This window comes from Abrus precatorius, unplaced genomic scaffold, assembly GCF_003935025.1.
Source record: "Abrus precatorius isolate BTA unplaced genomic scaffold, Abrus_2018 Scaffold9, whole genome shotgun sequence".
Lineage (NCBI taxonomy): Eukaryota > Viridiplantae > Streptophyta > Magnoliopsida > Fabales > Fabaceae > Abrus > Abrus precatorius.
In genome coordinates, this window is record NW_020874439.1 from 26,950,608 (window position 1) to 26,975,031 (window position 24,424).

The following is a 24,424-nucleotide window of genomic DNA, read 5'->3' on the forward strand; positions in this document are numbered from 1 at the left end:
ACACTGTGCTAACATTTCTATTCCTTTTTCTTTTATGCATTTCTTCCTTGTCATACGACCCCACACTCTAAGTACTACCACACCATTGGTGGGTCCTTTTCCCCATGTTGTTGTGACTTGATGTGTTCTAATCACATCAACCATGTTTTTTTGTGCTTCATTGTCACTTCACTTGCACACATTTAATACTCTCTCCCTTCTTGACATGCCCTTGCAATTCCCTTTGTTAGATCACTTTCTTAAATTCGTTTATGTTATATAAATTTCCTCCACATTATGTAGGGTTAGTTGGTTGTTTTACATTTAACATTTTCTCACTAAAAAAAATGTTATTTATTAATATAAAAAATAAGTATTAAAATAATTTTTGTTAGAGTTAATTTTTGTTAACTAACTATTTTTAGATGCCGATAATTTTAATGAGGCAAAATTATATTACTGTAAGTGTCATAGTTCTTATTTCTTTTAATGAAAAATAGAAATTTTCGTGGTAACTGGTATAATAAAAATTAGCACTAATTACTGAACAGGTGTGAACATCCAAAATGATGGGTAATGGAGAAATTAAGCCTAACATATTGTAGAGTTGTATCTATGCAAGTCCAGTGATTAGGGCCCAATGCTAATACAAGATTTTAAAGAATGTTGATGGATAAAATAAAGATCAATAAGAACAATTTAGGTTCAGAAACTAATGGCTTAAATGGCCCCAAACCCAAATAAACATCTTTTGATCCATGCATTCAAGATATCCATCCACATATGTCTTTAAATATATATGACTTATCTTATAAGAAGAGAACATGTGTAAAGTAATAATTGTTTAATATTTACATTAATAATAAATAAATTATTATTTTTAAAATATTATTATAAAATCTCTTTTAATATATATTTTTTTAAATCGTTTTTTACCCCTTTATGCCTCTCATAGATCAACAAAATGTTGGGATTTAGTATGAAGAAAAAAGAAAGAATGCAATATGGATCTGGATACCCTCTGTTAGGTTAGTATGCGCTTTCCAAGTTGATGAGTTGCTGCCATTTCTTTTTAATCTTTTTAATTGATAAACTTACAGTGATACTTAAGAATCACTCATGGTTATCAAGTTTAATACTTTTCAATCCACTTGTTTCGTTATACTAATTGACCAAATCCTGGTTATGAGTAAGTGACATAGGTCCTGTTTGCCAAAATTTCTAAAGAAATTTTTATATAAAAAATAATACAATTCTCTTATAAATTTAAAATAATTTATATTCTAAAAAAATTCTTTCATTTTATTTCTTTAAAATTTTTAAAAATAATTTTTTAACTTAATAAATAAATTTATTTATTATTTATTATTATTTTTTCTCTTCTATAAGGATCTCTAAAAATTCTCTTAAACAGGGTTATACTCAAAATCTGTTAAGTCTAAGATGCTTAGCCTTTTTTTTTTTATGAATTGCAAATTATTCCTTTCAACAATTAACAAATTTTCTTAAAAAATTATTAATAAGTTGTTCTAACAAATAATATTCCATGTTTATTAATATAATAAAGTTAAATTTATAAAATTCGAAAATATATTTTTAGATAAATTCGAATATATTACTAATATTTCGGTAATTAGAAGTTAATGTTTTAAATGGATGATTACAAACAACAACTAAATAAATATATCACTTATACAATATCCTCTCTGTTTTTTTAAAGGATATTTTTAATCAAATTATATAAATTAATAAAAAATAGTTAAAATTAGTTTATTTTTTAAAAAAATTGCAGTAGCATGAAAATTTTATCCTTATTTACTATCAACATTTACTTTTCTCAGTTTTAATTTAAGTTTCTACTAACTCTATTAATTAAAATAAAATAAAAAAATATTTTAACCAATGCCTTATAAAAAGGATTGAGTGTAATTTAACATACATAGATAAGATTTACCAGGAATGATTAGCCGCAGTGGAGAGTGACATAAGTATAAAGTACAAGATAATAACATATTTTATCTGTAATGTCATGATTTGAATTTTGTCTCTGATTTGAGGAAGACTGCACAAAAGGATAACCTCTTAACATGCCAAGGACATGGGCACCCAATGAATCATCATCTAAAGTGAAACACTAAAACCACTGAGAAAATATATTGAAACATGTCACACATCAAAGTAAAGGTGAAAAACCACTCAAAAAGGTAAAAGAGAGAAGAATGGGATTGTGGGAAAGGAAATAAATCTCGTACTAGACAGAAAAATGAGGGCAAGAAGGAAGAGAGGGTGGTCCTGTACGAGGTGAAAGAAAGGGTGACTTTATTTATTACCAGAAGCACAGGGCACCAATAGTGTTTCATATCACATTTCATAGTGTCATTTTGAGGAACAGGAAATTAAGTAAAATGAGAGGTGACATGTGAGAATAAAAGGGTCTACAATTCTAGGATGTTTGTCCCACGTGCTGTTGTAGGGAACTGCTATGCCACGTGGCATCTTCTAGTGGCGGTTGGAAGCTGATGCTGTCACCTACTAAACTAAACTCACCCTTCAGCATGTTGTACACTGTCTTTGCTTCACGCAAGCCCTCTTCTTTCCTTTCCCTTCTATGTTCCCTTCTTACATTTACTTGCTTCGCTTTAAAGTTTCAAACTTTGAACCAAATTCAGCCCCCCACAATGTGTAAAACCCTATTAACAATAGATACGCATAACACAAATTTGTTTTTTTTCTATTTTTTAAATCAATTATTTCCCTTCCACTCATATCATTGTCTCCTATATGATCAATTAAAACAAGAACTTTTATAGTAGTCTTTGACATCATATGCAAACATCATACATGTATAATTTCTCTTTATCGATTTTTTATTTTATTTAAAAAGTTATCTATTTTAGTTTTAAAATTTTTATTTTTATTATTCTTTTACATTAAAATGAATTTCTCTTTACAAGAACTGATTTTAAGATTTACAATTGATAATACTCTTAACAAAATTTCTTGGTGCTAAGTAGTATGGCTGAAATTAAAGTCTGCACTAAGATCCAAATTAAAATTAAACCAACTAGCTTGTCCATCTCAAGTGAGTGACCCACCACCAAAAGCATTCACTTATTATTCTCTTCACATCAAATCAAAATCAAGTTAACAAGTAACAAACAATCCTCTCATCTATATAGCTCTTTCTCGGTGACCCACATAAAATTTTGGTTCAACCTTGAGCAAGAAAAAGATTATTAGGCCAAGCTTTGGCAGCAGATCATATTGAAGAGTTTAGAGAGAGAGAGAGAGAGAGAGAGGATGGATTGTGGGGGTAAGATTGGTGGAGGTGAGAGAAGTGGGCCTTGTGGTGCTTGTAAGTTTCTGAGGAGAAAGTGTGTGAAGGGTTGCATATTTGCACCTTACTTTGACTCAGACCAAGGAACGGCTCATTTTGCTGCGGTGCATAAGGTGTTTGGTGCTAGCAATGCCTCTAAGCTACTCATGCGCATCCCAGTTCACAAGCGTCTTGATGCTGTTGTTACTCTTTGCTATGAGGCTCTTGCTAGGGCTAGAGACCCCGTTTATGGTTGTGTTGGCCACCTCTTTGCTCTTCAACAACAGGTATCAATTAATTTTCCCTTCTTCATTGTAATATGATTGATCCCTTTGTTTCATCCTTCCCTTTCTTTGCTTTTTAATTGGTAACCAAAGATTATGAAATGGGTGCACAAATGTATCTCTTGTTTCTCTTCCCTTGGAGGTCTGGGTTTTGTTTGCATTTCTTAGAAGATATTAGATAATGCTTGTTTGAGAAATACTAATTCTAAAATATTATTATTTTAATTTTTCAAAGGTTGATAAAAAATTATTACCAAATATGCATATCAAACGTTGGGAAGTTAAGAGAATTGCTGCACAAAAAGAATAAGTGCAAACTAATATTATCCCTTATTGCACCCTCTTTATAGCTCTGAATCATTCTATTTATTATTGTTGCCTTGCATTTGTTTTTAACAATAAATCTTCAATAGGTAACAAAGTGAATGTGGGAATACGAGTGCTAACTTGCTTATTCTTGAGTCATGACTTCATATACACTGAATATGTAGTCAGAATAATTATTCACTACTGATCCATTGAGTTTGGATTCTCTGAGTAAAAAAAACTGGAGTAAGATGGAAGATAGTGATTAATTAATGTTGAGTCATGTTATTTTAACCATTCAAAATTAACACCTTTGCCTAGAATCATATATCGTTAATTTTATATCTAATCTAATAGTTATTTATTTTATATAAATGCATTTAAAAAATATATCTCACTTGCAAAAAATACACCTTTGATATCTCAATTAGTGGTTAAAAATACATTTCTCATTAAGCAAAAGGTTAAACACTAATAGTAATCATGCTAACATGCGCCTGGGTGTGAAGTTCTGCACCTGTACTCCATCTCTAGTGTAGTCGCTTGACAAGTATCACTGTTTTGCATTCTTCGTAGGTCAAGATCTTACCATTTAGGATATTATTATAGTATGTACAATGTACTATTTCCTTTGACACGTTTGTTAGCTTTAGGCAATTTTTTCTATGGAAACCATACACTACTTAATTAGATGCCCCCTATCAATGTAGGTAGGTTTTGTAATTTCAAGGTATAAAGTCACATATGCATAGTATCAAGTATGCTGTATACTCTAGCTAATTAATACTACCATGTTACTATGGTATAAAAAAAAACCTACCCCAAAAGTCTACATGATTAGATTTAGCATAAAAATTTGGGTACCTGAAATCAATGTGTTGTGAAAATTAGGTTTATCAATGAATAAAACTTTGTGAAATTCATGTTAACCATCAATTTTTTAAAAGAGAGAAAAGGGGGGTGGTGGTGGTGGCAGCCGCCAACTGGGTGTAGCTGACTACGGAGGCTTGTTTGTTGCTTGCCGGCGCTACCAAGCAACGCAATTAGCAGCTCGAGAAATATTCAAATATTTTTAGTATTGACTTTTAATCTCTTTGCTACTCATAGTTTACGGTACACATTTATATATTAGCAAATAGCCAATTAGTAGTACTCACAGCATATTAAATTATCTACCTAAAAATAATCTAGATGTTCCTTCACGTGAATATAAATAGTCCCTTTATATTTGATTTGTTAGGAAAATGTCAGTGTGCACGTAGGCTGAATTTAGAATTAAAAAATTTATAGATAAAAAATTTTTATGAAAAAATATTTATTGCATTAAATAAAATTTTACTATTATTAATTCTTATCCTCAATTTTTTATATTTTTTATATTTATCGTTAATTTTTTAATTAATAATTATATTAAAATTTATTCATTAAAGTGTGTTTCTACACTTTAGAGGTGAAATTTAACTATAATTAAAATCTAATTTTGTGCTTAAAATTTGGTGATGTTAATAGATTTGCAATACAATGAACATTGAGTAGTAGAGGTTTAATCGCCGACTTAACATTTTGACCGTTTACAAAGGAAAACGTTAAAAAATCAAGCCTTTATTTATAGTTCACACGTTATAATAAGAAAAAAACCACACACACCAAACGAACTTTATAATGTTTTGGGAGGATTTACATGACACACGTTTATACTAGGACAAAATGAAAATGTTCTAAAAATAAGAGTATATTATAAAAGAAAATGTTTATTTGTGTGTATATAAAGTAAACATTCATAGATGTATAATATCATAATTAATATTTATTTATTTATAATACGTCAAAATGAAGTTAATTAATGAAGTATCGATTAGTTTTTTAAAAAATTATAAAATTAATATAACTAATAAAAATTTCAAACTAATCGTATAATAGTTAAATTAATGAAATTTAATATTTAATAACATTATTAAACTGTTTAAGAGAAAACTTAAACTTGGTTTTAAGTGGATTAATTCCTGCCATATAAACGTTTATATTTATGTGGGTTAAAGTAAAAATAATTTAAATGTTTATTTAAAAATGCATGTTCTTAATGTTTATTTCAAATGGATGTTTCTAATTTTTAACAATCAATTTTATTCGTATTTATTTATAAGTGCATATAAGATGTAGCTGGGAAAAACCTACCACTTTCTAATTTTCCTTTGACAAGTCTATGGGCTATATTAAGATTATTATTGATGCTACATAAAGTTTCACAATCTTATGCAATTGATTCAATTGCAACAACCTCTTCCTTATATTTGAGATGCATTAAGTATAATATAAATTCTAAGGTTCAATAATTGAGTGGCAGAACCCTCTACATGTTCATCCATGAAGCCTGTGATTTAACCCAAGAGAAAATAGTAATTTAACACTTGCACGCTGCACACTAACATTATAATGGTTTTTTCCATTTCGTGGCCATTATTGGGCAGATATCACCAATGGATTCCTTAACTTTAATTAGGCAGAATTCCATTATCTATGTGATTAGTTACCAAATACCAATTAAGTAATCCCTTCTAGATTCTGTAGCCTAAAAGATAGAAAGGAAAAGTTGTTTGGATAAGATCGATTTTATCTTCTCAAAGCAGAATGTAATAGCCAAAATAAAATATTATAGTTTTAAGTTTTCTTTTTAACACTAAATAATTAAGAATATTCTTCACATGCATGTATGATTTGGAGTATGTTAAAATGTATTAAAATGTTGGGCACATGATGCAGGTAAGTAGCCACAATCTCTATCTGTATATCTCTGACACTTTTACTTTCGGTCTGATTTATGATTGGCTAAAATCTCTTTTTATTCAGTTAATTGTCCTTGTTCAGAATATTTGCAATATTAATTTTGCTACAGAACTATTAAGTTATCAGATACTATTAGCATCCTTACATATATATACATATAGTAATTGTTGCGATGATGTATAAATAATTTAGTTTGACATGCAACTGATATGGATTGTTACAATGGGTTAGATTTCCATTTCCTTTTCACATAATACAATCGGAACAGATGAGAGGAACAAAAAGTTTAGTGAAAAAAGAGTAACATACTGCTATGTCTATACTCTATTTTCACAAACTTATCGAATGCCCACTTGACATATGGGCAAAAGATAAAAAGGAAAATAAAATAAAAACATTTGAACAACTCACTTGTTGAATTAGTGAGAATTTTCAGAACCTACTAGGCAATTATATCCACATATATTGATATGGTTAGTGTGTATATCATTCATTTGGAATTTGATGGTTTCGGATAATGATATCATGATAAGCACTCTCATTTTGACCCCAAGATTTATCTTGTCAATACTCCAGTGTTTCCTAACTATTACAGGCACAAATATGAAACATGCAACACTTGAGATATTTTAGATGTCATAACCTGGTAAAACACAAAATGATTTGTCAGATCGTGATTATTATATTGGTCGTAATTAAGTGCGTTTGATTAACGTCAAATTTACTCAACATTTATTCATTTCAACGTTACAAATAATAGTTTTTACATTAAAGTCGTTTAACATGATTTTATTGAATTTCCAACCACGTTAAATCTTGATTTGACTGGTGCAGGTCATGAACTTGCAGGCTGAGCTAACCTATGTCCAGGCCCGTCTTGCCACAATGCAACGGTTGCCAGTCACAGTAGCTCCTCTTACACTCCCTCAAAGCTCTTCACCAACGAGTCTCCATTCCTCTTCAGATCACTTGCCATCAAGTGCTGACATGCAAAGTGTCTCTATGCACTTTGATTCTCTTCAACAACATTCAACATCACTAGAATTAAGCAGCTTTTTCAATCCATCAGAACAACAACTGGAGGATGGGGAACTCCAAGCTTTGGCTCGAGAATTTGTGTCTAGATACTTGCCCGGAGTGAGATTCCAGCCATCCAACCCTCACTGAGGTTTTATCTTGTACTTGTATCCTAATGCTTTTCTTAATCATGGCTAAGGAAGTTATAACTTTGCTTAATTTGCTAAGAGTGTTGCTTACTGTACTAGTGGAAGAGTATTTTTCAAACATGAAGAACCATGTAACAAGACCAGTGGCTACTCCCTCTTCCTTTCGCTAAGAAATTTTCCACTACGTTACTTTCTTGTTAATTAAAAATATACTACGCTTAAAGTAGTAAAAGCAAAATAGAATGCTTACAAACGACCGTGCAATGTTGAATCCGTTTCAATTATAAGGTACCATCAATGTGAGCATGAGTCTCAAGCTAGTAATAGTTTATAAATCGAGACCTTAATTAACCATATGAACGCGAGAAATTGTTTTCCTGCAGTAGTTAGAATCTCGTGAGCACTTGCTACGAAACCAAAACTTTGGACATCCTTATGAAACAATATCCCTGGCCACAAAACGACAGCTAAATTTATGAGCAAAAACACCACCTCGTGACTTAAAATTTTGAAACGAGCTTAAAATACAACTATCATCTTTTGATGGCAATCATTGCTTTATGGAGAAAGCGTGGGCCAAGGAGTGAAATATAAAAGCAACAGAAAGTGCTTTGAAGTTCATATGAAACATCTTAAAGCGCGGATTGTTAAAAGCCCAATTCAGTCAACGACATATGATTACAAGTAGTCAAATTTTGGACTGATAGTAGCCATCCCATTGGTGAGTGACCAAGAGTCCGTTGCAAATCATGAACACATCAAACCACAGGCTAGATGATAATAATGAAACAAAAATAATCAAATATTTCTTGAAGAATCCATGTGACCAGAGAATCTTAATTCTCCACCCACCCAAAGCTGAAATATTCCATGAAAGATACTGAAGCAACAGTACTCAGTTTCACGCATCTTTCTGATCGTGTCTGCTGCTATTACAAATTCATCACAAACTTCTAAAAATTCAGTGTACTACGTCCAAGTAAAAAGAAACTCAGCTTGATGCAATCTCCAGCAACAATTTATTTCTAAACCGCTGCAATAAATGTTTTGCCACAATGCCGGAATGCCCTCACTTTTTACCCAACAATGTTAAAGGTAAGACATAAATATTGACACAAGAAATACCGAGCATTATAATCAACAGCTAAAAACTATACACCAAACCAGTGTCTTTTTATTTGGAACTGCAGCAAATCATAGTCCTTAAACACTGATCCCACAGAAATGCAAAATAGTCTGCAGTTCTGTTTGAGAATATTAGAGACGAAGTTCATAAATATCATCCATGATTAACAACTGAAATTCAGTGAAATTTAGAACAAATAAGTTACTATGAAAGAGATTTATTATGACAAAAATAACTTGGAGACTCCTTGTTAGCATTGTGTATAGTTTTTTAACACTCTAGTATCGTATCATATCGAATAAAGTATCTAAAGATATTGTAGGCAAAAGAAAAAGTATGAATATATAATTTTGTACCATCATAACACATGTATTCAACATAAGATGGTCATTTAAGGTTATTAGCAAATAACTCTCATATTCCTAAACGAAATACCAATTTCAAATTTGAGCAGTTGCTCATGAGACTCGTAAGAGATAGACACTAGTCATATAACTGAGATCCATGTCCTCATGCCTTCACAGTCTTCTGTAATAGAACATAACATACACAGAAGAGAAAAAAAAACGAGAAAAATCAGAACACTGGCAAAGAGAACAAAACAGCCAAGGGCCAAAGATGAACAGTTCCCTAATCCCAATAGAACAAAGCAAAGAGAAAAGAACCAACTTTCCCTCTCAGGTCTTATGTTCTTTCATTCTTGTCAAAGCAGGTACAAAATCAAAGTTATGGATCTATCACAGAATTATATGACAAACAGGAAACCAAGGGTGTGACTGTTTGTCAAAGCATGGCTGCATCTGTTTGTTCCCAGCCATCAAAGCGTGTTACTGATGGTATTTTCATGTTTTGTGATGTTTAAAACTATCAGAGGTTATCAGAGGGTACACACGGATCAACTGATACAGTCTCTTGCACTATTCTTGGTAAAACAAGTGAAAACAATACATTTTCATATGCTTATGTATAATTCAAAAATGTGTTTTCTATATTTTATAACTTATGATAACACCTCAAAACTTTGGAATCGATTGATGGTAGACATATGCCATTATGTTCTAACAGTTGTAAGTTGCAGAATATTCCAGAGCACATGGCATACTAGGGTAAAATCACATCAAATTTCTTTTGATTTTTGACTCAATTATGCGATGAAATCTTAGACCATAATTACTATTATAAATATTGAGAAGAACCAAAGGAAAGTTAAAGCCACAAATGAAGAATATGATCAAATTTCATAAAGATTAAAAATGTTATAAAAGCAATATATTCTTCTATACTTATCTGAAATTCCAAATACTGCTCTCTAAATATGTATAAATTATGAAAACACCTCAAAATATGAAGTCCATAGTTCGAAGACATTAGACAACATATGCTGTTATATTTTAATAGTCGAAAGCTACAGAATATCCGTAGTTCACCTTGGCATGTTGGAGCAAATCAAATCGAAATCCTTTTATTCTTGACTCAACATGATGAAATGTTAAAGCATAATTAAGTTTGAGAAGAATAAAAAAAAAAAGTTAAAGCCACAAATAATGTGATCAAATTTCATAAAGATTATAAGTATGCAAGAGAGATGTACTTTCATTGAGATTCAAGACTTAAAAATGGACCATGTCTACAGTCTACCCCACTGTAATGAATATAAACACAATAAAAATAAGGCGCAATTCTATGATGCACTGTCAATTCAAAACTGCAAGCTCATTATCTATATATGGAACCATACCTAATTTAAGTCTATACAGTGATCTTTTTGGTCCTTGCAGTGTCCGGCATCTTTCTCCAGATCAGTTGCCTTCAGAGACAATGGGAACATATTTATGAAAGACAGATGTAAAATTATAATTAGGCACTAAAAAAGGTAATAACTACAGCAATAAAACAAAAAACGAAAGGTCATCTTTATTTAACTTGTAAGCATGTTACAAAAGGAACTAAAGGATGCAGACCTCAACGAGTGGCATTATAGTCAGGTAAATTTAAAATGCAAGAAGGCCAATTAAGACAACAATCTAAGATAAGATTTGGAGCAGAGGAATTGTAACCTTAGTACAATGAATCCTAAAAGACCTAACTTTGTTTTTCCCCAAACATAAGATGGCAGCCAGAAGTAATACATTAATCCGAAAAGGAAAGATCCTAATTAAGTTAAGGAGTATATAAAAGAGAAATATTTCAAAAAATACATATAATGAACAGGACAAGTTTCATAGAATAATATTAGACAGCAAACCATGACCTCATTTTTTACCACGAAATTAGTTAATGAAAAAGATGCTACCCACATCTTCCCTTCCACACAAAGAGACTAGAGCATCGATTGGACTTCCAACAAGGCGTGTAAATACAACTGAAACATTTTCATACGGATAAGATACAACAATGCAATCATATTTGGACACTAAAAAACAGTGTTCTTCACTGAACTATCAAACAATGTTAGGGATCTAACTGGATTTACAAAAGCCTCTTCTCTTCAGATGGGATGGTGCAACATATAAGGAAACCAAAGTCTTGCAAATATTTATTCAACAAGTAGTCCAACTCCTAAATATTAACTCAATTGCAAAAGTGGAAAACTCAGCACTAACTATTGGAACTCCATCCATAATCTAAGGTTAATTCATAGAATGCCTATATGGTGAAGGCACAGATGTATACTAAATGCGCATCATCATAGGTTCATAGTACATTAACAGATTCATTAAAATTATCAGTTGAATAGAAATCATGAAAGAGATGGATTCAGATTTGTAGCAAAACACATTTTCAAATATGATACCCGTTTACCCTACCAAAGAATATTGATATCTTTTCCCACCCAAGGAGACCATGTAAGCTCATGGTCAAAGTAAAGATTAGATAATACAGAATAAATGGAATTTCTAAAAACCATTTTTTATTTCTTTTAGCCAATCATGTATAAGGTATATACTTCAATAGCATTTTTTAACTAGAGCCACAGTAAGAAATACGGGAAGGGGATCACAAGAATCCATAAGCACCATAATTTTAAAGTTACAGAACAGGGAAATTGGCTATACCTGAAGGCATATGAGATGGCACCAAAAACCTTCAATCTTCCGTTCAGTATGAAAGAGATTGCCGAATGCCGAGAAGTGTGCCAAGGTGAATAAAGCAATGGGACTGAGCTACTGATGATATATTGGGTTGGCTCACCCCTATGGAATAAAAATTGATAATCTTCAAATCGAACCAGAAGCCAAAAGAACTTTTGCTTATAAGAAATGACTACATATAAAAAGAAGTGAAGCACACGGATAGGGAGTACAGCACATACACATCATAGATACAATTTCAAACACACAATAGCTCAATAAATCACCAGTAGTTCCTGATAATACATACAAAAATCTCTAAGTTCAAAAAGAGATTACTGAAAACACTGATGTGCATTATAAGAAGGACCAAGATAAAAAAAATCTGAAGGCCGAGAACAAGGTTAACAGATATAGTCATACTCATAACGAAGTTATGTGCAAGAAGCATAGCTGGTTATACTTTACAGAACCACAAGTAATAAATACACCTAAACGGCATGTGAGCGGCTCCAATCTTCTGTATACATAAATGTACAATCCCACTTCTACTTGTTGGAAGGGGTAAATAGGCACAATGGATTTAGACCTCTAAGTTAGAGTGGATTAACTTCAATGTTCATGGCACTATAAAATCTCTCCATGACGAAATCCACTATCTCCACAATCAGCACCAGCATCCAAAGCACAGGGAGAATCATACCATTTAGGATTGTCTTGGTAGAAACTATCAACCTGTATACAGCCAAGACCTACATCTGAAACTATAGCCTCGTCATGTCTGATGGGCTTGGTTAGTTTAGTATCCTCGCAAACAAGGATGCTTTTCTCATCAAAGTCGCTGCATTTCAACCACTTTTCAGGCTTGCATGAGTCGCTTATCAGATCTTTCTGACTTCTGCACTCCGTCCTGATATGATCGCCCCAAGAAACAACCTCCCCTAGAGTGCGGCCAAAACTATCTTCGTCATCCTCAATCAGCTCCGTGTCCTTGCCATCCCCATAAATCCTATCATGGTGATTACTCCAGTTCGCCAGATCATTATCCCCAACCAAGACATCATCCGCATGCGACTTATCGGAAATCAACTCAACCGGCTTCAAACCCTCTTCCCCTATACTCCTAATCTTATTCACAATATCAAATAACTCGCGCGAAACAGAACCCAACAACTCCCTGGGAATCTTTGAAACCCTCCCTTCCAACATCCCAACCTCAGCCCTCAATTCCTGGACCTGCTGCAAAACCGAGAACTGCAAATCCCCATCTTCCTTCCCCATCAACCCAAACCCCTCATTCTCCATCTCCTCACTCACCCCATACACCGTCTCCTGATCCATCAAATAGCTCCCCTTATGCCCAACAACCCTGTGCATAATCCTCGCATTCCCATCCAAGGGCCCCGGCTCATGCCCCGAATGCACCGCGTACAACTTAAAAACCGCCACCCCCTCCTCCTGATACACAAAACTCTTATCCTTCTCATTGTAATTAGCAATCGGCACAATTGCCCTGATCCTAAACCCACATCCACACCTCTTGGAAGCATAAGGCTCCCTCTTCAAAATCTTACTCTTCTTAGCAGCAGGCTCACCCGCCCTATGACAAGCATAATCCTTAACCTCAGCCATAAAAGGCTTATACCTAATATACTTCTGCCTAATACACAACACAACCTTATGCTTCGCAGCAAGCTGCTGAAGCCTACTAGGAACCTCCTTAGCAGGCACATCAAAACTCTCAGTATACTCGAACCTCCGCCGCTTGCTCCGCGCGGCCGCGGCCGATCCCGACGCGGCGGCGGAGCACACAGGGCAAGCAGCGACACAAACCCTAATATAACTCTCAGGAATTCCATAAAACTTAGCACCAACAGTCCAGACCTGCTTAATCCGTTCGACCGTCTCCTTGAGCCCTAAGTGCTTCAAATCGGTGTCGCCATGGAAGCTCATGACAATGTCCTGCCACTGGTTAATGTGAGAGACGAATTGCTGCGTGTTGTTCTTGAAACAGAGAAAATGGTTGCCGTTTGGGTCGAGGTGAACGGCGAGCTTGTCCTGGATGCGTTTCCAGGCGGTGAGATAAGCGGTTTCCTCGTTGCGATCTTTCCAAACGTTGCGCCATGATTTGAGGACGGAGCGGGGAGTGGCGGCGCGGATCTCGGCGGGGGTAGCGAGGCGGCGGTGGAGGAGGCAGCGGATCATGAGGGAGTGGGAGTCTGGGTTGAAGGTGTAGAATTGGGAGGAGATGTGGGGTTGGGGGCTGATTTGGAGGGGTTTGGGTGAGTCGGTTGAGGAGTGACTCGGTGGTGAGTCGGAGGATGAGGTTGGGAATAGGAGTGAGAATGATGGGTCTGGCGTTGGGAGGATCTGGTTTGGTGGGTCCAAATCGTGCGGTAGAAAGAGATCGTCTTCTTCACGTTTGTTCGAATTCATCTTCGATTCAACTTTGCCTCTCCCACGATTCAGAAGAGAATGGGAAAGTGAGCACTGTCACTTCTCTCTATCTACTCTCTCTCTCTCTCTCTCTGTTGCTAAGCTAAGGTTTTGTGTTTGTGAATGTCAAGTCTCTCTCTCTCTCTCTCTATCTTTCTGACATTTTTTGGCTTCGCGGAGGGACGCATCAACCCCTCCTCAAACCCCTTTCTCTTCTTTGTTTTTCTCTCTTGTCACTTTCCTCTTTCTAACCTCACTCTTCTTTTACCCCTGTAAATGTTTTTGTTGTGCAAGTTTTTTTATTTGCCTCCATCTTTTAACTTGTTTAGAGATAATCAGAAAAATTTTATTTTTCTATTCAATATTGTAATATTTTATAATACTAATATATTGAATTTTGTATATACATAATAATAATTTGTTATTATTTACTCTCTTTTTTTATGAAACTTATTATTTACTCTTTAGTACAATAAAAAAAAGTCAAATTACTTAATAAAAGTTGGGTCTTGTTAATCGCTACATTAAAAATATTAGTTAATAAAAATATTGATTAAAATTTATTTAAAATTATAAAATTACATAAATAATATTTTCATTTAAAAATTTAATCAATATAAATAATGTGTTAAAATGTGTGTTATTATTCGTTAAAAAATAAAAATCATATGAATATTTTTTATTTTTTAACTAATACTCTAAAAATATTATTTAATGTTCATTAGAAAATCTACGTAATATTTGTATAATAATGAAAAGTGTATTTTTATTTTTAAAAAGGAATGATAAGGTAAAATATTAAATTAATCATTCAAACTAAAATTGTTTATGATTCTAATTTCTATAATTATAACAAAAAGATTTAGTCAATTTGACAATCATTAGTTATATCAGTCTTTAATGTTAAGAGCTATTCATTTAACCCTTGATTTTTGTAACAATGGTTAGTCTTTTGAGTTAGAGTTTGATACACATCAATTAACTTGGTTCTAGCATGAGTAAATCTTTTATACCCAAGATATTTCTCTTCTCATAATTAATTTTGTAAATTTTTAAAAAATCTTATTTTTATTTTTAGAAAAACATGACAGATAAAAAATAGCCATTAAAAACATTGTGTCATTATTATGGTTGGAGGATAATGTATACCAAGAAAAATAAATAAATAAATCCGAAATATCTTTAAAGTACTAGTTTAAAATAATAAAAACACGTTCATAAAATGTGTAAAATCCCAAATTTAATGTTTGGATGAGTTAATTAAAAAATCAGGATAATTTAAAATTTTATTAAATTTTAAAATATTTTATTTAGATAGAACAATAAAATTCTATTTGTTTTAAATATTTTTATTTGGGTTGAGAAATAAAATCACTTATATTTTCTAAAATCATAAAATTATAATGATATTCAATAAAATTAACTAATATACAAAATTAAATTATTAAGTTAACAATAATTACATAAAAATATAAATTAAACACACGATAAATAAAAAAAATCAGATTTTTTATTATTTTATTAGATTTTAAACATTTTTAATTTTAATCTATTAAAAATTGTATTAAATTTTTTAAAGCTGAAAAAATTTAATATATATTTATAAAATAAATCTAAACTCATAAAATTATAAATTTTAAAAAAATCACTTAAAATATCCAATTCAAACACACTAAACACAATAGAAAAATATCTAGTTTTAAATATTTAAAAAATAAAATAAAATCACATCCGTACACATAAATTTATATTTACATCAATATACATAAGCATAATTATGACCAACCTACCAACTTATGCAGCGTAGTCTGACGTATAACGTGGAATTAAAATGGAATAGGTGAGTGAGTGTACATGTCAGTATTCCTTTTATGGAACAATGTAAAAATTATTTATTTATTTTTAAATAAAATATACTTAATATTTTGAAATTATATACCCATAGATGCGTAATAAAACCTATTTTACTACCCATGTCATCATTTAATTTTCATATTTATTTACTAACATTTTTAGTTTTAAGTCAAATACACTAAAAATAGATTATAAGAAAAATTACAAAAAAAAAATCTTATAATTTGATTAGGTTATAAATAATGTGAAAATAGTGAACTTAGAATCCGGAGGAGAGAGGAGGTTGATGTGCATAAAAGGAAAAAGTGAGAAACCTATGAAGGTTTGAATGTAGGGTACTTACTACTATATCAAGAAAGCTCCACTTACTTTAGGTACCTCACTTCCCCCATTAATGTCTATTTCCATTTTCTTTCTTTTTTTCTTCTCTCCAACTATAACCAACCTTCCTCATGCTTAATTTCCCCTCTTATTATCTCTCAAAAAAGTTATATTAGACTAACATAAAATTTATCAAAATATAATCATATTGTTATTATTATCATAAAATATATTAGTATTGAAAATATAAATAGTATTACTAGTAATAATAAATAGAATAATATAAAAAGTAAGATATATTATATGCAATAGATGTGGTGTGAATGTGATATAGAAATTTTTTATAGAAAATTAAGAAAATAACTAGTTTGCTCACTCTTCTAAAATCGTTTTCAAATAAATAAAGACATATACATAAATTTATATATATTATTGTTGTTTAACTATTGATTATATTTCTTATAAAACATATAATATGATATTCTATATTAATTTAAATTTTTAATAATTTTTGTTAATTTATTTCTTAACATATTATATAATACATAATATATATTATATTTTATTACTCTCTATTCGACTCTAATGATCAAAGTCTAATTTTAAAAACATTGATATATACCAGAAGGAGACGTGTGTAAACTAATGAGTACAATTGTCAACATGTGTGCCACTAACATTTTGACCACCAAGTCTCGTGTTCGTCATTATGTTTGTTTGGTTTTTCATTCATAGAACAGAGTTAACAAAACTAAGAGCTAAAATTAGATCATAATTTAGAATACACGTTAGATTAGAGGATAAGAGATTGATTTACATTTTTTTTACAAATTTGTGTTTCAATATTCTGATCTCATCATTGGGCTGCCATTTCATTGATTCCAAAGTTAAGGGCAATTCAATATAGGTCCAGAAATTGCTATATGAATGTTGTAGGACTTGGATCATGATCTTTTAGGCCATTCACCAACGGGCTTTTGACCTTAAAAATAACCAAGAATAAAATCTGACCAGCCTGAGTTATGTTCAATCTATTAAGTTCTTCTTTTATCATCTTTCTGTCACCCTTGAGAATGCTAAAAGATTGTTGTTCCAGCTTGCAAAAGGGCTCCTTCAAATTAGGAGAATTTGCAATCAAATTTAAGCAAATCTCATTTTCAATTATATAGTATTTTGTTGTGATAAAGGAAAGGAAGGAAGGAATGTTCATGATTGGTTTAATATTTTAGAGGGAAAAAAAAAGGAGACAGGGGACCAAAATCCTTCCTAATTCAACTCTAGTTCTCCTGCAAAAGTGAAGAATTTTTTAAAATAAGTTAAACATATTATCTTAATTTAATGATTATATTTAACCATCTTAAATATATAATAGTAAATTTTTTTTCCTATTTCTCTTCTGAACTAAGTAAAATATCTCTCTTCTCTGTTGAAATTTTATTCTTCTTCTATTTTCTCTTTTATTTGAAACATAAATCTATTTAGTTATTTAAAAGAAAATAGATTAATTTTTTCCATCCAAATTATGGAATACTAAATAACCTGCCATCTGAATTCCTTTTGGCAGTCTTCTAAGTTGAAAGAAATTCTATTTACAAGTGTTAATCATAACTGTTGAAATGCCAATCCATTTAAAGCTTTCCTTTAAAACTTTACAATATTAGCTGCCCTCAAAGAACAAATGTTGAGTTTTCAATTGCCATACCACACCACACCTATGACAACTGATGTTTTCAATGTGAATAATTGATTCCTCTTTTTGATAAATTCATTTTAATGGGAATGCTGTCAAGTGATATTTGACATGTCATTACTACTTGATTTTAAAGCCTATCCCAACAATAAGTGGAAATAAAGCTTCTAGATGTTCAACAGGAATGCCAAATTAGAGAAAAACTTTACTTTTCTTTTGCAAAACTTAATATTTCAAGTGGTGTTTTTATTTCTACATTTATAATATCTTTTAAAATTTTAATTATAGAAACTAATTTATATATATATATATATATATATATTAATCTTTTAGATAATTTAGCAAATTATCAAGTGAATTGGTCCTACAAAATTATATGTGTTACTATATATGTCAACAGTTTAAAAATGATAATTACTAAATTATCTTTAAAAAATGTAAATATCACTATATTTATTTTTGTAAAAAATTAAAGTGGTGACACAACAAAATTTTTGAAGAACTAATTTTAATAACTAATTAATTTTCAACCAATTTGATGATAATATTTAAAATAATAATAATAATAATATTTTGACATTTAACATTTGTCATGGAATAATTTAGTGATTAACTTTTAAAATTTTTAAAAACATACTAATATTGTGCCTACTTTTATATTACTAAGAGTGCTTGTAAACCGATATAATTCAATACATAATCATAAAAATCAAGCTGAATAAACTAAAAAATAAAAACCTAAAAATTGATTAATTTGAAAGTAAATTTTGAATTAGATTAGATCGAATTTTAAATATAATTTTTAAAATTATTCAATTAAAATTAAAATTTTGTACATATAATTTTTTTTGTGAAATTATTAGACACTTATACAAATAAAAATTAATATATATTTATATCAAAATTAATTTATTTTGTACTAATGGCATCTCTACTTTCTCCTCTCATTGCCCCTACTGTCTCCAATTGCACCCAACTCCAAGAGACAGACAAAGTTTTATCCTCTTAAACCCTTTCTTAAAAGGTAGCTCTAATGTCAATTAACATAGTAATTTTTATAGTGCCTGAAAAGAAATTAAATTTTTATAGAAGAGTTTGTGTGTTGGATTGATTCGAATTTTAAATAACAAAATCATTCAATTTTCGATCATTAAAAATGCAGAGCAATTTGTTTTGTATTGATTTTAAATACATCTTGAATTAGATAATATAATGTTTATAGTTCTATTTTGAATTCAGTTAGAAAAAGATAATAAAATATTTCATTATCTTTTCTGCTATTTTTTTTAAAATATATGTTTTAGAGTTTGATTTTAGCATATTATCAGTGTAAAAAATTTTGTACTGTCAACTAATTAAAATACATCATAAATATAATTTTTATATTATTATTATATAAATAAATTATTTTTATCAATATAATAATTTATGATTAGTTTATAATGAAAAAAATATTTATATTATTAGTATATTTAAATTAAATTTATTTTTTAAACTTATTATTGTATAAGTATAAGTGAAAATTTAATTTTATAAATACAATTACATATGTACACATAAAAACTAGTTTAGATTATATTAGTTTTCAAAATTATACATGAAATTCGGTCTAATTCAATATAAATTTTAAATTTTTGTAGTTTTCAATTTTAATTAATTTAATATTTTTTTAATTCAGTTTTGCAATTTACATTATCTTGTATCAATCTGTGGACACTCTAAATCTCCAATGACACATTGGCTAAGAATCAATACATTAAAAATCAAACCTAACTAATCAATTTGATTGATTGAACTTCAAGTATTCATTCTATTTAATTAAAAGAAAATCATCTTAAAATTAGTAAGAACTGGTCAACAATTAGCTAAGTTGGTCTGGTGATAAAAAATTATTTGAGTTGGACTTATTTTAATTTTTATTTTTATTTTTGAAATTTAATTTTAAATACATTTTTAACCAAATAAAAATCCAATAACAAATCAGAAAGACTTTTGTATACATGGCTTTTTATTATATAAAATATATAACATGGTCGTCTTTCAATAATTTAAAATTTAATTTAGTTTTCAAATAATTTATATTAATTTACTATTTAATACAATACACAACATCATATACATAATTATCATTGATTATACTATTATTTAATTACAATTGAATAATTAAATCGCAAATTAATATGATATTAAAAAATTGCTATTGGAAGCCCTTCTTTCTTGCTTATTCCAATTTCCACGGCAATATTGCAAACATGTTTCATGGTTGTATATGTAACAAAGTCAACAAATAAGACCAACAAAAAAAACTGGAATGTCATTTGTTAAGCACCTTTGTGTCTATTTTCACTATTTTGCAATGTCCAAACCAAAGCATATTGCTAAGGTGAGATTGGATGTGACAAATAATATTAATACTTTGATCAAAACATCAGGTAAATGGGATTTTTGTCCTTGGGAAAGATAATTGGATTGGATTGTTCTAATTCTAATGTATTTTTATTTGTTTAGTTTATTGATGATTGATTGCTATAAATATATATATATATATATATATATATATATATATATATATATATTCTTAATTAAGCTTTCACCTATTAAGTTGTCTAAATTTTATTACATTTAGCTTACCTTTAATTTTCAACCATTTTGATTGGGACAGTTTGGTTGATATTGCTAGTATTGTAGTAGTTGAATTTACCCCTATATAAATGATTCTATCAAACCAACACCAACCCCTTTTGACTTGCGTAATCTATACAAATTTTCTTTTCTCATCATGTTTCGTGTAGAACACTATATGGTGCTTTATATATTAATAATACCCAAATGCTTTGTATTTTATTTTTCTTAATGCCCAAATGGTTTTAGTAATGTTGGGTGAGTGACTCCTCATATGACCTAAGAATTCTACTACTTTGTTGTTATGATCGCTTTGGAATTTATATTGCACAAATCTTGATGACTGCATAAAGTTAATAAAATCATTAAGAAAAATAAATTTTCATTTTTTTCCTCTAAGTTCTCTATGAAATGATCAGTCCATTAAACTATTTTGAATCCTAAATTCAATTTTTTCTTCTTCTTCAAAATCTTAATCTAACACCCCAAAAATTCACCAAAATTTTAAATTCTAAATCTTTTACATCATTTTCTATCTGCAATTCATCTTAAATCACCAATTATTCAATGAAAAAGCATTTGAAATACCCAAGTGTAACAACTATAAATTGAGGAAATTCCTTTGTTTCACTGATTCAACTAAAAAAAACACGTTGATATATTACATTCAATTAAAGTTCCTATATCAATATATAGGTATCTATTTATATGAGTATAATATTAATACTAAAGTTATTATTGGGCGTGTCTAGACTCGATCATACATGCTTTTGTTTTTCAAAATGTAAAATGAACATAAATTACCATCGTACATATAAATAAATTAACGTAATATTGTTTCAATTTAATTTATGGTTTTAAATTTATTACATACTTAAATATCATCTTTAAAAAAAATTTACCTCCATCACTAAAGCACTTTAAGTGTCCATTCAAATTATTTTAGATGAACTTGAACTCATATGTGACCATAATTATTTAGTATTATTATGGATATATTTGATTAATTTTATGATCATGCAAAATTCTTAATTTTTATTCCTTTTTTATCTTTATAATATATTCTTATGTTTCATATTTATAAAATTTTATTTTTTAACTATTAAATTATGTATATATCATAAAAAAATAAAAAATAAAAAGACATGTGTATTACACTTGCTATTGAATTATTTTATGATTTATAATTTAAACTAAATTGTGATTTATAATGAGATTCAACGCTCTTAAACAGAAAAAAAAAATGTTACTAAAAGAATTTGTGTTGGCTTGAAATTGTATTATTACTCTAACTAGTAAAAAATTATTTATTCATTAACTAAGAGATTAAAATCATATGGCTTAAAAGATAGATATATTGTACCTAAATCAACTCATTAGGGTACATATGCTTTACACTAAAATCAATTATATTAAAAAATATTTTACCAAATTTTCTATTTGGATTTGAAATAGTTGAAGACAAGGTCCCATTATGTTGGGTTTGACCAGATGGGTTAAGACACAGCATGTGGCCTGCACTATCCAAGATTGAGGAGAGAGAGAGAGAGAGAGAGAGAGAGAGAGACATAGACCTAGTCTAAGTCTAAGTGGCAAGTGTCTGAAAGGTGAAGCAACCTAGGACAAGTGTAACGGCTTATGGCTGAATCCAAAATCGAAGCTGCTCTTATGGGTGTCCTACACGTGGAAAATAAAGCCCTAACATTGGACTTTTGTCCTTTACATTTTAATGTACACTGTACCATACTTTATATTTTACTTCACCTTTTCTTTTATCAACAAATATATTTTTTCAATTTTTATTTTATTTTTTGCAATATTTCACTTACAATGATTTCAAAGAAAGCAAAGGGATGGATTCTTTATTAAGAAAACCCCTTCTTAATGATTGCGTTTGAAATTCATTTTGAAGAAAAGATTAGATAAAGATGCTATACTCAATTAAAAAGACAAGCACATAAGAAGGTTAATTATGTTCAGTTCTCAATTTATTAAGCAATAGATTATTGTGAAGCCAAACATAATCAGTTTTTAGTACGTTAGGACTTTAATTTTTTATATTGCTAAAATTTATATTAAGAACACTTAAAATTAAAATTAAATTCTGAATGTTATAACATACTTCAATTACATGCATGTTAATTTTGATCTACGATTTATCGTAAAGAATAGTAAAAACCAAAATATAATACTAACAAATAAGGCATACGATCCTTATTAAACAAGAGTTTAATTTTAAATGTTATTTAAGTTTTCATTATTCTAAGTTATATTTATGCCAAATAAAACAAAAGTACATTTAGGTGAATTAACGGTGTTTTTCTTTTCAGATAAGGGTAATAATACACTCTAATATTATTTTTTATTAAACAAATACACAAACTAAAAAAATTAATCGTTCTATTGAAATAAATTACTAAATTTATTGATTTACTTATTATTTATGAATTTCATTTTTACTCTTTTATTTTATATGTGAAACAATATTTTTTAAATATATTTTTTTATTATTGGTTAAAAATGTTTAATTTTTGTGAGTATTCTGTTAATTTAATATTTTTATTCATGTTTTTTAAATTTTAATAAATTGATAAATCAAAATATATTAAAAAAAATATTAGTAAGTATGCCTTTAAGATTTGTTTCCTTAGTATATATGTTAGGTTTCACATTAAAAAGGAACTTATTTATTCACAACTTGTTCAACTTTAATTACTCTTCCTTTAGACGTGTTTGAGCATTACATAAATTGCATATGTGCTCATTGATTGAGGTTTCTTTAAGAAAACACTCACGCCAATCTTATAAAATAAATAAATTACACTTTAATTTATTCCATTTATGTTACTTATCTTTTAATTATACTGAAATATCTTATAGATGGTACGTAACTCTATCCTTTGACGTTGTTGCCTGAACCTAAAAATGAAAGACAGAAAATGAGATAAAAACGAAATCTACTAATTACTTGTCTACATGGCAATGCTCATCAAATTAATCTTAATTAAAATGTTCAATCAATATCATCCTTTCTCCACTTAGAGTTGAAAGCAGGTTCAAGACCAAAGTAAAGACAAACTTGATGACACGTTTCTATATTAATAGTATGTTAATATGGTATAGTTAAAATTTGAAAAAAAAAATTTTAATATCTCTTAGAAAATTAATACAATATAAGTAATTACCTTTTTAAAATAATAAATTAAAAAATATACACTAAGATTTTTCATTCAACTTGAATTGTAAATTAGACAGCAAAATGACTTACCATGGAGTAAAGACTAATTTAAGTGATAAAAATGGAGGTAGATTTTGAGTTGACAAAGAATTGAATTTGAACAGATTCACAATTGTAACAATTTGTATTGCCTTCTAAAGTTTAGTTTTGTAACAAATGAAATTAAGAGCCTATTTAATTTGTTTGTATTTGGTAATGAAATTATTGCACTTTATTAAATGTCAGAGTTTT

General features: G+C 29.6%; 2 protein-coding genes across 2 annotated transcripts; one reads left to right on the forward strand and one right to left on the reverse strand.

Moving 5' to 3' along the window:
• Positions 1-3,279: 3,279 nt before the first annotated feature.
• On the forward strand, positions 3,280-7,843 carry LOC113851477 (LOB domain-containing protein 19-like). The gene is made up of 2 exons (XM_027481974.1): positions 3,280-3,582; positions 7,504-7,843. The coding sequence occupies exons 1-2, from the start codon at positions 3,280-3,282 to the stop codon at positions 7,834-7,836; spliced, it is 636 nt and encodes a 211-aa protein (XP_027337775.1). The 3' UTR covers positions 7,837-7,843.
• Positions 7,844-10,448: 2,605 nt separating this feature from the next.
• On the reverse strand, positions 10,449-14,687 carry LOC113849716. Its single transcript, XM_027479816.1, has 2 exons — positions 12,018-14,687; positions 10,449-10,768 (listed from the first exon to the last, which is right to left on the reverse strand). Exon 1 carries the CDS (start codon positions 14,466-14,468, stop codon positions 12,660-12,662), a length of 1,809 nt encoding a protein of 602 aa, XP_027335617.1. The 5' UTR covers positions 14,469-14,687; the 3' UTR covers positions 10,449-10,768; positions 12,018-12,659.
• Positions 14,688-24,424: the final 9,737 nt, after the last annotated feature.

Excerpts from the sequence above, each read along its gene's own strand:
- LOC113849716 (XM_027479816.1), bottom strand. The coding sequence starts at position 14,468 with ATGAATTCGAACAAACGTGAAGAAGACGATCTCTTTCTACCGCACGAT.
- LOC113851477 (XM_027481974.1), top strand. The coding sequence starts at position 3,280 with ATGGATTGTGGGGGTAAGATTGGTGGAGGTGAGAGAAGTGGGCCTTGT. Across the intron at positions 3,583-7,503 it reads TCTTTGCTCTTCAACAACAG|GTCATGAACTTGCAGGCTGA; the intron begins GTATCAATTAAT and ends TGACTGGTGCAG.